General features: G+C 36.1%; 1 protein-coding gene across 1 annotated transcript in view; it reads left to right on the top strand.

Moving 5' to 3' along the window:
* Positions 1 to 17707, top strand: part of FER (FER tyrosine kinase) — a 189897-nt gene that overhangs the window by 111471 nt on the left and 60719 nt on the right. Inside the window, exons 13-15 of the mRNA XM_037373844.1 lie at positions 4645 to 4701; positions 7763 to 7878; positions 9497 to 9591. Of these exons, the coding sequence (XP_037229741.1) occupies positions 4645 to 4701; positions 7763 to 7878; positions 9497 to 9591 (268 nt within the window). The remainder of the gene's footprint in view (positions 1 to 4644; positions 4702 to 7762; positions 7879 to 9496; positions 9592 to 17707) is intronic.

Below are 17707 nucleotides of genomic sequence, written 5' to 3'. Positions count from 1 at the left end.
GCACAAGAACTTCAGTAACAAAGCTGATCAAACTTTGAATAATTCTTTGTGAAAAATCTGGCAGAACCATGATAATGTAATGAATGGATTACACTGGTATAATTTCCTGATACAGTGATAACAAATCCTTCAACAGATCATTTGATTCCAGTTGATGGTGCTGTTTTCTTTAATCAGTCCTCTGAATGATTATGCGTCAGATTTTTTCTTCATAAACAAGCCTTTGCAATGATATGTCAATATTTTCAAAAAATCATGCACTGAAGTACTGAATCCTTGGAATTAAGTGGTAAAAAAATCCATTAAATTTTAATTCTATAACTTGTTGGGTTTTGCAGTACTTATTTCATTGTTAAGAACTATTATGTTAATACCTCCAAGTAGTCATTGTGTGGGTTTTTTCTTTACAGCTTCCTTTGTAAATTGTTTTCTTAAACTGGAGCCTTACTGGTAAAGGAAAATGTGCAGTCTGATAGCACATCCTGTTTCTAGTGTAACAGCTTCTGAATGAGACATCCAATCAGAAAAAATTATCTAGAAAATCTGTAGCGAACAGAATATTTACGATTTTTAGCAAAATTGAGAAGAGGAGATGAAGGAAATACATTACTTATGATGTCTGATCAGTGAGGCAGTATTTTTAATCAATAATATGTATGGGAGAAAAATAAATTCATGGTTATTGCAGAGTTCCTCACAAGGCTGCCAGTACCTCACCCAGGGAAAATGAATGGCAAAGCATGGATCCCTTTTACAGAGCATGGTGGTATGGTAGAAGAATTCATGTGAGGGGCTGACAGGAGTTGGGTGCTGGAAGTTTGGCTCAATAGAGGTATTCAAGAGTCTCTAGAATGTGCACTGAGCACAGTTTACAAGAACAATGGTCTGTGTGATTTCATGAAGTTATGCATAAGAAAAAAGCATAGACATTGCAACAGCAATGATCTCACCACCACCACCACCCTCTGCCCTTTTTTTTCCTCTGCTAAATTCAACTCAGTCAAATGTGGATCTTAGTAATGAGTTGCCACCTTCCCAGCAAGGTGCACTGTGCAGCATAAATCTTCTGTAATCCTTTAATTCTTTCAGTTACCCAGAACGTCTCTGGATTACCTGCTGAATGGTTTTCTCCTTGCAAAAACAGGGAAACAGAAGTCAGTACTAGCCTGCACCTTCCTTAGGAGTTGACAGCAGACTTTATGGTTTGTGTAGGTCAAAGGAAATAGTTTGGATTCACAGTGCTGCCAGTGGGGAACGTTTTGTTAAAGGTTTAGCCCCCATCTGAAGGTGAAGAAAGATTTTCACAGTTTGAAAAAAAAAATAATGTATTACACCTTCTTTTAAGGTGATCTCAAGCTTTATGTTACAGAAAAGGCTGTTCGTAAAGCTTTGTACCCTGGTCATACGTAATGTTCTGTAATAGTGACCTAGAATTCAGCCATGGCAGGGATGAGTATATAAATATATTAGATAGATTTTTAAAATGGCTTTCTTACCTAGGGAGTCAAAATTTCCCGTATTGTTTACATGTCTCACTAATAACTAAAAAAATAATAATTATGCATAATGTTAAAGGCAATGTTGACTGTTGCAATGCTTTCTGTTAGGATTCAGTATTTGGCAGAATTCTTATTTATGTAATACTTGGTTCTCAGCATATAACATGGCTTCACATAGCATATTACAGGCAAGTTCCTCCTATAACAAAAAAGCAAATTCCCCACACAACACCCTTGTTGCTAAATTGGAGAGAGATGGGTTTGGTGGATGGACTGTTTGATGGGTAAGGAACAGGCTGGATGGCTGCAGGCAAAGATCAGTAACAAGTGGTGTACCTCAGAGGTCCATATTGGGACTGGTAATGCTCAATATTGTTATTAATGACATAGTGGGATTGAGTGCACCCGCAGCAAGTTTGCAGTTGACGCCATGCTGAGTAGTCAATTGTTACACTAGAGGGAAGGCATCCCATCTAGAGAGGCCTTGACAGGCTTGAGTAGAAGGCCCATGGGAACCTTGTGAACTCGACAAGGCCAAGTGCAAGGTCCTGCACTTGGGTCATGGCAATGCCCAGTATCAAGACAGGCCGAGTGATGAATGGATTGAGAGCACTCCTGCAGAGGAGGACTTGAGGATCCTGGTTTATGAAAAATTGGACACGACCTGCCAATGTGTGCTCGCAGCCCAGGCGGCCAGCCCTGTCCTGGGTGGCGTCAAAAAAAGGGTGGCCATCAGGGTGAGAGAAGGGCTTCTCCCACTCTGGCCCACTCTCATGAGACCCGACCTGGAGTACTGCTTTCATCTCTGGGGTCCCCAGTACAAGAAATACATGGATCTGCTGGATTGAGACCAGTGGAGGGCCACAAAAATGATCAGAGGGCTGGAACACCTCTGCTGTGAAGAAAGGCTGGGGTAGTTGGGGTTGTTTAGCCTGGAGAAGTGAAGGCTCCAGAGAGACTTTGTTGTGGCCTATCACTGTATGAAGGGAACTTACAAGAAAGATGGAGAGAATCTTCTTGCCAGGACTTGTAGTGACGGAACAAGGGGCAACAGTTTTAAACTGAAAGGAAGAGATTTTTTATGGTGATGGTGGCGAGACTCTGGAACAGGTTGCCCAAAGAAGCTGTGGATGCCCCATCCCTGGACATGTTCAAGATCAGGTTGCATGGTGCTTTGAGCAGCCTGACCTTGTGAAAGATGTCCCTGCCCACAGCCGAGTGGTTGGACTAGATGATCTTTGGAGGTCCCCTCCAACCCAAACCATTCTGTGATTCTATTGTCTGTTTACTTACAGGAGATTTTTCTCTGTCTTTGAATCACAGGCTCATTTAGGTTGGAAGGGTATTCTTGAGATTGTGTAGTCCAACTCCTCAACTCGGGCAGTAGTAGTTCAGCTACTGTGGATTTGCCAGCACTGTGTTCAGTTTGGTTTTGAGTGTCTCTACAGCTGAAGACTTCAAGGTCTCTCTGAGTAACTTGTTCTGGTGTTGGACCACCCTCACACTAAACATGTTTCCTTATGTTTGTAACAACTTTCCTGTTTTCTAATTTGTGCCCATTGCCTCATGTCCTGTCATTGAGCATCACTGAGAAGAGTCTGGCTCCCTTTTCTTCATACCCTGCTGTTAGGTACTTATACGAATTGGAAAACTCCCATTTTGCACCAGGAGGTACTGTTACGATCCCGGTAAGAGAGGCACTCTGAGTCTGTAAGGTATAATTTAAAATGCTATCTATAGAGTTAAGATTGTAAGGAGAGAATAGCGTAGACAATCTTGCATGCCTTTAGACAGTGGGAGTCCTGGAGGGTGTAGGATTGAATGGGCCACTGATCCACATGCAGCATGCCAGGCACTCCCTGCCTGTAACAGAGATTCTCACATTTGGGTCATTTAAGCTATAACAGGACTTCCTTACAAGGAAACAACTCTGTCCATTATTTCTACTGGCAAACAGAAAGGATGCCCACATGAGAACTTGTTGGAGCACTTGCAAATGAAGGCAAGGCCACACAGGTGGTGCAATGGCTGGTCCCCAGCAGGAGCTCCCTGCAGGCTCCGTTGCAGTGTGCTGGTGGAGTTCATCCTGATGCCGAGGTTGTGCAGCGCGTCACTGACCTGTGCTCACTCCAGTTAGCTGATGTATGGATCAGCGACACTTTGGTTTACAACAGTATTCCGGTCAGGATCACTGCAGGTCCTGCATGGTCCAGAAAACCTGGTAATCTGATATATGTTAGGTGTACTTCAGAGCCACCAGTTTGGCTTGGTTTTCTGTGAGCTTAAATGAGAAATCGTTTAATGACTTGGCTTAAGCTTGTTTAGATATTTGCCTTTTTCATTAGTAATAAAGAATGCTTAGGACCTTACCACTAACATTAGAAGCACTAACAATGTGAGGTGATAAGTAGATGAGGTGCTAACAGAGAAATAAAATGGAAAAATAGTAAATATGGATTAGACTTAAAATACTCTACTGTAGCATTTTAAGGAAGTGTTTATTCAATACATCTGTGCAGCAAGAAGTTTATAATTGTTTTCATATGTCTTTAGACTGTTGAAGAATATTTGCAGTGTTGGTCAGCAGCAGCAAAGAGATACTTTAACTGGCATTTGTTATGTTGTCTTTTCAAGCAGTTGCCTGTAATATTTCAAGCTACCACAGAAGATGTAAGAGGTGCAAATACGTGTCTTGTTAATAAGTAGAAAAATCAGTACTTTTTCATACATGCTGAGGAGAATATTATTTTTTTTTGATACAGCAATAAATTATTCTATATACTAAAATGAAGTTTTCTTTTCTGATTTTGACTCAAGTAACTTTAAAAACAGGGTGCTAGTTACCATTTCCAGAGCTTGTGTGAAAAATTGCAGAGTGGTCTATCTACATACATACTGTCATATTGTAGGCTTAAACTTGTGATGGAAATTTGCTATATGGTATAGTTCAATATTTTATTGTATAGCAAGTTTTCTAAACTCTGTTTTGTAAACATTTAGATTTAAAACTTCCTGGCAAGCTTTTTATTTAGCAGTCTGAATATAATGCTTCTTTAGCTCCACTTCTACTGAGACGTATCTTACAGAAACTGTACCTTACGTATTTGCACAGACTTAAAATTCTTCTTTCCTTTTCTTTTGGTAGGATAAGAAATGGGTTCTCAATCATGAAGATGTCACACTGGGAGAACTACTAGGCAAGGTAAGTAATGAAGTAAGCTGAACAACATTTAAATAAATATATATTAATCATTAAGACTAGATATTTCCTGTTTGTCTTATCTTTTAAATTACTGTGGTATGCAATTTTTATATCAATTCTTAAATACACAAGATACAGCATTGTGCTTTAAATAAATATGTCACATTAACTGGTAAATGATACAATGTGTGTGCTGAAAGTGTTCAACTAGCATACATATTTTCCATAAGCTAACTAGATTTCTATAAAGCGTGATGTGGCTGTTTCACTTCACGTAGTCTTACCAAAAATGCTGCAAAATATAAAAACATAAATATTTTATATTTATATTTAATATAAATAAAAGTTATATTAAAAATTGATATAGTAAGATTATTAAATCAGTATTTGTTAAATTTTCATTGCTTTTGTATGACTTATTGAATATAATGTAACTTCACAATCATGTATGTATTAAATTAAGTTTTTGGTAGTGTAGTTTATGTCACAAATACTGCTTAGGAGCTATAAGTCTTTAAAGTCAGGTAAGCCCCATACCTCACTTATATTAGTTATTTATATGCTAATAATATAACTAATATTTTTATGTTAGTTTCAAGTGCCACTTTGGATGCAGTGTTCCAAAAGATTTCCCGAAAACTGAAAAACAGGCTTAAATGAGGGGGAGACAAGTGAAAGCAATAATTGCCTTCTTACTATGATACACACTGAAAGAATTGATAAACTGTTCAAGAAATGGGGGAATTCAGTACTGTCAGAAAATTCTGTTATCCAGGATAAAATCTTTTTGGCAATGAGATGACAAAAAATATTATTTCTTGGTAGGTAGAGCTGGGTCTGCATAGCATTTGTGTCTGCACAAAATACATAATGTACCATGACAGCTTCACATTGTTAAACAGAATAGTATCAGGGGAGAAAAATAAAGATGTTTCAGGCATTAAAAAAAACTTTGTCATGCTAAAAAGTAAATATGAATTAGTTTTAATGAATAAAGAAAGTTAAAGCAATCTGAAAATTGATTAGTTTACTAAACTGAATTTACACGTGCATTGCATGTTTTTGGCACAGAGCATTTTTAACATTGATTGGAGACAACTTGATGCTTAAAAGTGATTGTAGAAGGATACATTCTTTAAAAAATACAGAACAGGATAAAAACTGTCTTGGAACACAGTACAAATCTGTTATGCATCCCTCTCTAAAAATACAGTCAGACTAGAAAAGGTAAAAATGAAAGGACCATCAGCATGTGTATGACAGAATATTAAATAAACTACACAGCTGTTCACTATGGAAGTGAGAAACCTGAGGGTCTATAAGTCTTGAGTGTCCTGGAAAAGATGAGGAAAACCATGAAAGCCTAAGGCAGAAGACCATGCAAACTTTAGAAAAGACGAAGATTTTCCTTCACCTCAGGAGTAAATGGTCTGTTTATTTACTATTAATTCTATAATAACTCACAAAATGAAAGCTGTATGAAAGGAGCATGTTTTATTAAAAAACATATCTATATCTATCTGTCTATCTATCTATATGCACAATAATTAAATCTTTTCAATAAAGAAGAAAACCATTTTCAATACTGAAGTAGTCCTTAACATTGGTTCAGCTTTCACTGTGAAATACTTCTGACCAGAAGGCTTGAGGAAAAGTGTGTTGGGAATGACACAGCTTCTCACCTATGGGTACCTCATGCCACTTTAGATATCAGAGGTGGTGTCCTGGCCTCTAGAAGTGCTATTTTAGAAAGGCAGATTGCTGTTGTAGATCATAGGTTATGGCCTTGCTTGCCAGGTATGTCTTCCTCATCCTAGAGTATATAAAGTATTGGAAAGCTGCGTTTAGGCCTAAATTTCTTACCTTGTTGCTAGCAGCACATTATCTTTTTTCCATCTGTGAGTTTCTTTTTTCCCCTTGTCTGTCTTCTTCCTTTGGCAATAAAATACCATATTCAAATGCATAATGTAATGACATCTTCATTAGTCAGGAAAGACAGGAAAACATTTCTAGCAGAGATTTACTATTTTTTGAAGTCACATGCAGCCCCAGATACCAGGACACAGAAGTGGAATTCATGTGGAAATTTATCAGGCATAGATTTAAAATCGAGGTGTATTTATTCTTTGGGAAATACAAAACTCAGCTAAAAGTGTGAGATCTTCAGTTTTCTTCTTTTTCTTATCTTGGTTTTTTTCATTGATACCAGTGTTTTGTTCTATAACCCACACTTTCCTTCTTCCTTCAATTTGTGTCCTAATTTTATTTTCCATTTGCTTTTATTTAATTAAAAAAATACATCTGATGGAGATTATTCTGTGGTCTTCATTATTTCTGTTTTCTTCTATGAAAGCTAAAAAAATAAACAACTTACCCCACCTGGAGTTATGCTGTTGAAGACCTAAAAAATCTGAGGCCTCACACACATGCCTTACAGAGTAGGGCCGAGCATAGCTTTGAAAAAAAATGTGGATCACACAGCTTTTTCAGGGCAGATGCAACAATGTGGGTTTTTGCAGCAGTTTTAATTTATGATCAAAACTAATATTGAATGTGTTTGGGTTTCTTGTTTTGCATTTTTTTCTTTCTTGGATATGTGAGAATTTTTTATCTTATTTTGGTGTAGTTTATCCTAGTTTCACAGATCACTTTCTGGTCTCTTACAGACTGCAAATTAGAAACTATATATATAAAATACCATAGTGTGAAAATGAAAGAGAGCAGGAGTAAGAATAAGGAAAAAAGGTACTACTATCAGTGTCTGTTGACTGTAGAAGTTACTAAGAGGTTTTGTGAGAAAACTGTAATTACACAATTAATGTGTATTTTTCTGTTTCCAGCAAGGTCAAAGTAGAACTCATACACTGTGTCCATGTAATAGTACTACATCGGTGTGAAATACATTATGTTAGGGGCAGATACTGGAAGAAAACCTCATTTGCCTTCATAAACACGTTTCAGGGTTCTGTACCAGTTACATTAGCGGTTTGCATTATTATTCTGGATATTTGTGAAGATTTTGTTTACTTATAATGATTCCTGCCCCCTGCCTCGTTTTCAGGGTAATTTTGGTGAGGTGTATAAGGGAACATTAAAGGATAAAACTCCTGTTGCTGTAAAAACTTGTAAAGAAGATCTTCCTCAGGAACTGAAAATAAAATTTCTGTCAGAAGCCAGGTAGGTTCTCTGATTTTAATCGAAATATATACTTGTTATTGGGGTTTTTTTTCAAGGTCTGTTACTAGATGGATTTACAAAATCTGACCTTCAAAACCATCAAAGCAGTAGTCAAACTTTTTGCTTCCTTTCTACCCCTCAGTACACTCCACAACTGTTGCCCTGGTAATGAAACATAGGCATTTTTAATGTGTGAATGCAGTAGCATCTGCACTTGATGAAACTATCTCTTCAGCAGAGCAAGTTATGCCTATAAAACACACTTTTGTTGTTGTAAATGCTTCCATTTAAAACTTCTGAGATGTGCCATGAGGATTGGGATAAGAAGACTGGAAGATGCTGTTAATTTAAATGTGATTATACCAGTCATAAATCCTATCTGACATGCATGACTAATAGAGCTGATCAAATGTGGCTAGGTTAATATATAGACCCCATTTAGTAATACTCTTTTTCTAAGAAGAGTTCACTTCAGTGGAGATATTTTGTGCTGTGTCAGGCAGAATGTGATTGCATACTTATTTTTCAAATGACAGTCATGCCACAATATGTTAAGTATTCTGAATATAGCTGATGTGGATAGGTAGGTTCTGAGGCCTCAGAGTAGAGGGGTGTGTTGAGATAACTTCAGAAGTGTTTAAATTAACCTGCTTCCTCTTCCTACAAAGCTTCATCTGTTGTCATTTTTACTCCCAAACTAGTATGATCCAATGTGGAAAAGTAAAAGATACTATCTACATTTAGAGAATGAAGTTAGACCACTATATCTATTGAATAATTTTAAGCAGCTTGTAACTTGGCAACTGCAAAGATCTTTCATTTGTTAAGCAGTGTGCCACTACTGGAGCAGTGTTAGTCTGAAAAAACATTATATGTGTTATTTCTCCCTAAATATGTATTTACCAGGTAGGTTAGTATTTTACTTTTGATCCCAGGAAAAAAAGGGAAAAAGAGGAGATGCTTTAAGTCAGGAAATTGTTTCTGACTTAAAAAAAAAAAAAAGGTACACGGACTCTGCAGAATTCTTCTTTGCCCTTCATTTCCCTTATAAATCATAGCATGCTGGTTTAGGCTCCAAATATTATTAGACTCTTGTGTAAGAAGATGTAAATGTTTTTGTTTAATTCCCAAAATTAAAATTGCTGTCCTTATATTCTTCTAAAACTTACTATATTAATTAATCTGTTCAAGTAAAATTGGAATGAATGTGCTTTTAAAAAGTGCAGCAGGGAAGTGTAGAGACATGCTGCGCATGCCTTTTTGATGTAGCTCTGCTTCTTGTCCACCACTGAAATGCTCTCTAATTACAAAGTTTCTTGAGAAACTGCAAATCTCTCAGTCCATTTTGCAGTTATATAGACAAACATTATGTAGACAAATGGTAAAATTATAATAAGAATAATATAGTGTTTAATCTTGATTTATTAGTGAATCAGTATGCCCTCCATCTCAAACAGAATGATGACTGATTTGTCATGTAGAGGTTTTTTCTTTATGATAACAGTAATGACATGTTCCATTAAAATAACATAAAGGGTTTGAAAGATTTTCATATAATATTTAATCAGTTTGTACAATACCATATATTAATATAATAAACTTCCTGTGTGTTTTGCAGAATACTCAAACAGTATGATCATCCTAATATTGTAAAACTTATAGGAGTTTGCACACAACGACAACCTATTTATATTGTTATGGAACTTGTTCCAGGTAATTTTCTTTTCCTTTTTTTTTTCCCCAGCATATTTTCATAGGTATTGTTTTCATAGTATAAAATGTATTGGTTTATACATTTATTTTTCTTTTTCTCCATTCTTATATATGTGATCTCAAAAGTCACCTGTTTTATGAATCGTTGGAAATATTGGGTTCTACTAACTTTGGAGTGGAGTGAGCTCCACAAATCTGTTGTGAGTTTTTCTGTAGCCATTCAAGACAACATAATTTGCTGAAAGGTATCTCAGCTGTGTCTTAATTTTCCTCCTGACAAGATACTACATGGTACTTCCCTTAAAATAGAGTTATGCAGTGAATGTTAAGATGGTTGTATTTAAAGAAACATTGTGGCTGGGTAATGTTTCGGTTTTGATAACTTAGATTTGAGTCATCTAATGGTAATATAAGAGGTTTTTTCTTTACCAAAATATGTTGTTCAGTTTATGGGTTGCTTTTGATTTATTTTTGGAATTTTGAGTTCATATTATTCAATAATGGCTGGATACAATTTCAGGTTGTTGGGATGATTAACAATTTTGGGCAGTTTTACCTCTTTGTTGATTTTTTCAGCAGCTGGAAAATGTGTGCATTTGGTAGCCTCTTGTACCACCTAATATGCAACACTGTATTTGGTTTATATATCACTGGATTTGTCTTCAAAATTATACAGTAACCTTTTTTAAGAACCATTTCATTCATGAAGACTTAAATTGTTTATAATTCTTGAGTACTGGCTTTAGTACAAGAGCACTGATGAAAAACATTTGACCTAATGGAATTTTCTGCCTCTATTCAATTAGGTTGTATTATATTAGATTATTTTATTTGTACGTGTGATTAACTTTATTAAAATGGAGACTAAAACCAGTGTCCTGGTTTTAAGGAATACTTTGGTAATCAGCTTCTCCAGACATCTCTGAAGATAAAAACAAATCATAATCTTTTAATACTTTCATCATCCTGGTTCAGGGTTTTCAGAGCCTAGGACAAGTAGTTGAAACATACTAATACAATTTAAGGAGGAATTAGTGAGAACCTTTCTCTGATTCTCCTGCATATTTTGCAGTCCGAGTCTATCCAAAATTCTTCTGTCTCATTGCATTTGCAAGGAACTTCTAAATTCTTAGCCTGTTTTGCTGGTCTGTAAGTCCTCTGGGTAGCTTCCATGCATGCCTTACCTCAGAAAGACTGTACTGTGTTCAAGCCATCACATATTTCCATATTCTTTTACACCTGTGCTAGCATGCCATGAAACTGACCAAATCAGCTAGAAATCATAAGGATACCAGCTCTGAAGAAGTCAGCACAGGAAAGACAAAACACTTAGATCACTTCAGGGAAGCAGTGACTCTGACATTACTGGTTTTCTGTTTTCTAATGGCGAGTTTGGGTGCAATTACCTACAAAAACAAAATTATTAGTGCACTGATCTGGTGTTTAATGATGCCCTTTGAAGAAAGAATAGTGGTAGGCTTGTTGACCTGCATTTAACACTTAACTTTCTCAGTATGTGCTTTGTCTGTCTTTTGTCTTAAATGCTTGAAGGTGTTCAAGCAGTTTACTCTGACATTCTTTTTAATAACTATTTTTTTTTATTTAATAATAAAAAATCATTTTAAAATGGCATGGTTTAGCTTAGAACTGTATTCTGTAAGTATATGGCTAAGAAGGCATGTAATTAATAAATGTCTGACAGTCTTTTCCCTGAGGAAAAAATTAGAAACATCTCTGTAGAACGTGGGGTTTCTCCTGTGTTTTCTGAGTTCAGTTTAATGTTTGCACTTTTTCTACTGTTTTTATATCTCAGATACATGTAGGCTATACAGTTACTGTGTCTTTTGAGACTGTTGTCATGTGGCTCAGTAGCAGCTAATTCTGCTTTTCATTCCAGTTTCAGATTTCAATTCAGATTCTTAATTTGTTCAGGTATTAAAAACTTATTTTGAAACTTGGCACTTTATGTAGAAATGTGCTGCTTTGTTAGTGATTCTGTCATAAACTGTCTCTGCAGAGAAATCTTTTTCCTTTGTTGCAAATGTAAATGGGATTACAAACTATGCATCTGGATAAAGTCATCAGAGAAAACAATAGAAAGGTGGCAGATGCATATTGAAGCATCTGTGCATCCAGTGTTACATGCAAAAATAGCCCAGACATTGCCAACAGATAACAGAGAAGTAAAGCAAGTTGTCAAAGACAATTACCCTTTGTAGGCAGATGTCTTTTCCTGGGAAGGGGGGGTGGGGGTGTCAACATAACAAGTGGCATGTGTCCTAAAGCCATCACATCAATAAAGGCTTTTCAAGATGAATGATTTCGGAGGGATTAACTGAAATATTAAATAAGGTAGCAAATTGTGTTATGGATATATAGCCAAAGTGAAAAGGTAGATGAGAAATTATATATATTAATGAAAAAGAAGCATAATTTACTTACTGTTCACTTACTTGATGGTGGCTGTGCTGATCTCACTGTTATGTGTCCACTCAGCGTCAATCCATTGTAGATGACGTCAGTACAGAAAGACTGTGTTAATCTTTTTTACAATCCACCACCTGTCAAGAAATGAGGGAAAGAGCTTAATGTGATGTGTTTGTGTATTATATACATCTCTTTAAGGGATGAGTATGTGGAAAAACACATCCTATCTCCTTGCCATTGGCTCAGTTGTTAGGCCCAGGCCTGTTCTCAGTCTTGTCCTGCAGGTCTTTCTGCAAGAGCCTCTACAGGTGGGAAGGGGGGGAACATCCTGTAAGCAGAATATTGACATCTTTTTCTGTGTTTGGTTGGGGTGAGGTTACTCCAGTCCTTCTGGCTTCTCAGACAATATCTATTGAAAAAAACAGTCCTTTAAATTGAGAAAGGAAAAGGCTAGGAATGACAGAACTTGGGGGTTTTTTTGTTACTGTAACCATATTTTTTTTAATGGTACCATTGATGATGACATGAATTTAGGATGCTTTATCTACTAGATTGAAAACAAATGAGTAAGAGTCAATGATTTTTTTAAATTTAAGCTATGCATGATTCTTGTATAAGATGAGGGACTCCAGTAAATTGGTGAAAGAGCGTTGCTTCTGAGAACTCAGAAATCATAACAAATGCTTTAATACAGATGTGTTTTACAGTTATCTAATAAAATATGCCCAATGGCCATTACTAGGTAAGTTTCTTTCTTACATTTTAAAAATTTATTTTAAGGAATGTGCATTTTAATATAGGAAAAAAACCTACTGGAATACTTTTTAAAGAGCTGAGTTCTGTTTTCCAGGTAAGCAACTGGTACTATTGCCCAAGTAAAGACTTACAAGAACTAGTTTCTTTGAATACAGGAGAGAACATTATGGCAGTTGTTTTTTATTTTTTTTTGCATACGTGCCACAAATAAAAATCTCAGTAAGATAGAGTGGCTACCTACAAATAAGAAAATCCCAAGCAGTATTCTAAAGAGCGTTTTTTGGGAGGTATATGCTTCTATTTTGTGTCAGATAGTATTTATATGTTCTGTAATTTAGACCTATTACTGCTTTCTAAAAACTATTCTTCTAATTGATAAAAAATAAACTAATTAGAGTACTCCCTGTCATATATAAACAGAAGCTAAAATGTATGTAGCAGCAACAATGTCCTTCATATATACATGGAAGTTTACATGTATAGAAGAGATGTGACATAAAACTGCCATTCAGGAATTCATAATGAGAGTTACTGAAAAAAAATCAATAATTTTTGAAATTCCAAGCAAATTGTACTCCCTCCCCTACCTTCCCAAAATTGCTAAGATAACCACTGAAACTGATTTGAAGCGTCCTTAATATTTTTTCTTATAAACATTTTATGTATTTATGTTTTTTATATATATATATAAAAAATGTATATATACGTTACCAGAGAACAATAGAAAATTCTTATTTGCAGGCTTAAGTTATGCTAGCTAGTTGCTGTGAAAAAGCAATTTGGCAAAGCAGATGGTTTTAAAATGTTGATTTGTGATTGCATAGTAGATAAATCTGTAATAACCTTTAAAGCACTCCTAGCAAATACTTAGTTTTATTCTTTTTTACCTAAATGACATTGAAATATTCACTAAAAAGAACTAATGCCCAGATCCTTACAAGAGCCCAATGCTGAAGTGGCTGTGTGGCTTCCCAGCTACTATAAGAAAAATTAATCTGTATTTTACAGTGGCATAGTTTTTTCTGTGAATTTTTTAGTAGACTAAGAACTGAGAAAACAACTCTATTTGGAAATTATCTTTGTATTACGTTTTGTTAATGGAGAACTTCCCATAGAGATTTCTTCTTTTTCTTTGGTAGTTCTAACTCTTTCTCTGTGACAACTATAGTTATCAGTTTGAAAATATTAAGACTATTAAAAAGAAAGAAAATTTTAGGAGTACATCACCCATGCATTTATATGCTGATTTTTTTTATGCATTTTGTGTTCCTAATAAAAGTTGGACTTCAATTTCTCTTTTGCTGTGTGCTGACCTTTGTTTTTATTTTCTGATTTCATATTGCTAGTGTCTGCTCTTCACATTCTATTAGGACTCTTAATTTAGGATAGCCCTGAACAATGTATATGTGCATGCCCTCTGCACTTGCAGTAAGTCAGATGTGCTGGTTTCTAGATACAGAGGTTCAGGTAATCTCAGCTCCTTGAACATGTGGTGTGATGTCTTGAGCCAGAGGGCATGTGATGTGAGATCCACATTCAGTGTAACTTCAGTTCCCTGCAGAGTGAGCTGCACCATCTAATTTGCTGAGCATTTGCTTATCATCTGCATAGCATATGCAAAGTAAGTGGGATGCATCCAGTGGAGGACTGTGTTCTGATAGTAAGCTGTTGTGCAGATAAGAAGCCTATAAACTTGGTTTATGACCTAAGCTTTACCAATACCTGGGGAGAATACAGTGGCTAAACTCTCCCTACTGATTCTGACTCCAGGGAGGCTACTGAGTAGTGAAAAACAGTATTTGCCAGTTTCTTCTTCTGTCTCCACTGCCCCAGAGCAGATTTGAGATGCTGTGTTAGCATATAGCTAATGAGAAGTCCATGCCAAAAAGGCATGTTTGATTTTACAATACAGTGAAATAAATCTTACTGTAATTGCAGTGTCATGCAGTGAATTTTAAATACTGCATTGAAGGAGCAGAAATTATTCAGATGAACTCCAGGAAAAGTAGAGTACAACTCTCAAGTTGATGTATACTGTCCAGGATTTTCATACCTTTCAAAAGTGCTGCTTGGAAACATTAGGTTATGGAACCTGTTAGTATTACAAAGAGCTCTGGTGATCCCATATGTTGCTATAAATTATTTTCTTTGTACTATTCTTCCTTTTCTTCTTACTACTTTATAATGAAATGTCAGCTAAGACAGTTTGGTAAGGTTTGTTGCAAAGGTAGTATTTGACGGAGTTTTTTTCTGATATCTTCTGATCTGAAAATGTGAATATGCATTATTTCATAACTCAGTATAGTAACTTTTTAATAATCTGTTGTGATACATTTTAAGTATTCAGTTTATCCTAAGACAGACAGAAGATGTTAAAGTGAGAACTGCTAATGAATTTTGGGAAAAGAAACCAGGTATGTTGAGATTTGCCAAATCCTTGATGTTAGTATAGCGCCATGAGTTTGTATTGTCATATGGACTTGGCTAGCCTGACTGAAAAGTAATGTAGAAAAGGTGGGCTACCAGTTCAGTAAGGTTTGCTGTATATTTGAGACTCTGAATGTAGTCTATAGCCTTCACCACAGGAATTTTCTAGTATAGATAAGCCTTTGTTAGGGCTGGCTTCCAAAATGAGGAACAGCAGAACCTTGTGTAGAAGTATGGTTTGTAGTATGTAAGAAAGTATGTAATTTTTTTGTGATGCCACATAAATCTAAAAAATAGAGCTTTTTACTCATATTTTCTGGGTTAATGTATTCATTTTAATTTGCTCTGTGCCTCTTTTCCCAGTTGGTTTTTTTGCGCTTCAATCCTGCATTGTTGACCTTAAAACTGAGGAAAGGGAAGTAATTATGAGGAACTGCTTTGGTATTCAGAACAGGAGAAGAACAATTTGCCATTGTCTCTTAAGGCCACACAGGGCATGAGGAGTTTTCATAACAGCTCATTTTTAGCAAATTTAGGTGATGATCAGAGAGACTGCCTGGAATACCGCTAGCATTATCTGTAAGCTGGCCGGCATCCAGGCTGATAACCTGAGACAAATGGATGCCGGATTTTGATGGGGTGTAGGGAAGATTATCAGGAAAATGGTGAAGGAGTTGTTAAAACCTGCTTCCTGTTCTTTTCTCCTTCCAGAGTGAACTCAGCATCTTTTCACGGAAAAAGATGGAAAAAGAAGAAACTAGAATACTCTTCTCTTGTACCCTTCCTCACTGTTATCTTCCTGTCTTAGGAAGGTCCCAACTTCTCTCCTAGTGATCATGGACCTTATAGTATTTCTGCTTTGAGAATAAGGGGGTTTAATATACTGAAACACTCAGGATCACTTAATTGTGTTTTCATCTGCTCTTAATTTATCATGCAGTCTCCCATGTAATCAAAAACAAACTGGGGGAGTCCCTTTAAACTTTGGATTTTTTTTTCTCTTCCTAGGTTTAGGGGAAAAACAAACCAAAATAAATGTAATCTGTAAGATACTAAAAGCAATCTCAAGCCACAGTTTTTTTCTTCTCCTTCTTCATGTTCATTTTAATTGAATTGAATTTTAATTTGCCCTGAAGTGAGAACTTAGTTTAGAGGTAGGAACTTTTTATGTTCATGAGCTGTGTGTTCTAGAGTAGGGCATTTTGAAGATAGATGTGTAATCCTATGGTGCAGTTACAACTTCATGCAACTATTTCAACAGTTGATCTTGCAGAACTTTCAGAAGTGCCTCTGTCCCTCTAGCAAAAAGAGTCTGCTGGAAGGCTGATTGATGCTGAAAAAAATGTTAACTTTTAATTTTATGTTATGTGATTTAACTGCTGTGCTTTCTACTTTGTATGGTGTCTTTTTTTTCTATTTCCTGCTTCTGAAGGCAGAGAGATCTTCACGATTTTTTCCAATTGCTTCTCTTTAGAGATCCCTGAATACTTAATGAAGTCCGGCATGATCTGCCTTATTGGTTGTATAGTACACCTTCAGTAGCTGACTTTCGCCACCAAATTTCAGATCTGTGTTCTGTCTTGCAGACACATCCTGAATCTTTACTGCATGCTGTCAAAAGTCAGTGCAACAACAACAAATGGTCATTCAAATGCTAGACAAATTCAAATTAGAGATAAGGTGCAGATTTTTACCAGTGATAGTGACTGTCTGGATTGTTCCATGCAATTCTTCTTTTTTTTTTTTCTTTTTTTTACCTAGCCAAATAAGTTGTCTCATTCAATACCCAGCTGTTGCTAAAGCCGTATTCTTGTCTACCCTACAGCTTCTCTTCACAGAAATATGATCCATGTCTGTTTCTTTAGGTTTTGTCTCTTACTGTATCCTTTCCTTCTGCACCCAAATAAGCTTCCAGCTTCCATTTTTTGTTGTTTCTACTTCTCTGTAACCTCTGCCATCTTCTCTCTTGTTGGGCACATCGTCCTGTGAACCATACACCCCCCTGTGGATTCCTTCTTCCATATATAAGTCCAACTTCATCATCTCACCCCGAGTCCTCTTGTACTACACACACATGTACATACACATACAGACCCCATTTCTTCTTCCCCCCTTCCCTTCTTAGTCTTGTACGTTGATGTGGGCTTCTATTTGCTACATGGTTTCCAGCTGTGAAGATACAAAGAGAAGAGGGGGAACAGTCAGATTCCTTTGTTGGGGTGTAGGTAGTGGTGATTAAAAATTCCTTGCAGCTCAGAGTTTCTCTATTTGATAAAACAAGACCAAAGCCTCACTGTACAGTATTCTTTTGAGACTGGAGTTTGATGTTTATCTTTTCAATTATTTTAGGCTTTGATGATACTTTATTTTATATCAGGATCGTACAAAAGTAAATCAGCAAGTAGATGAAACTAGAAAATCTGTTTGAAAACTAAATAAAAACAACCCAATACAAAAAATCAGCAGATGTTTTGATAGCTACAACAATGTCTATATCTGTCTTATT

The sequence above is a fragment of the Falco rusticolus genome, chromosome Z (genome assembly GCF_015220075.1).
Source record: "Falco rusticolus isolate bFalRus1 chromosome Z, bFalRus1.pri, whole genome shotgun sequence".
NCBI classification, from domain to species: domain Eukaryota; kingdom Metazoa; phylum Chordata; class Aves; order Falconiformes; family Falconidae; genus Falco; species Falco rusticolus.
Note: the sequence above shows the minus strand (reverse complement) of the source record. Positions and strands in the feature narration are given on the sequence as shown.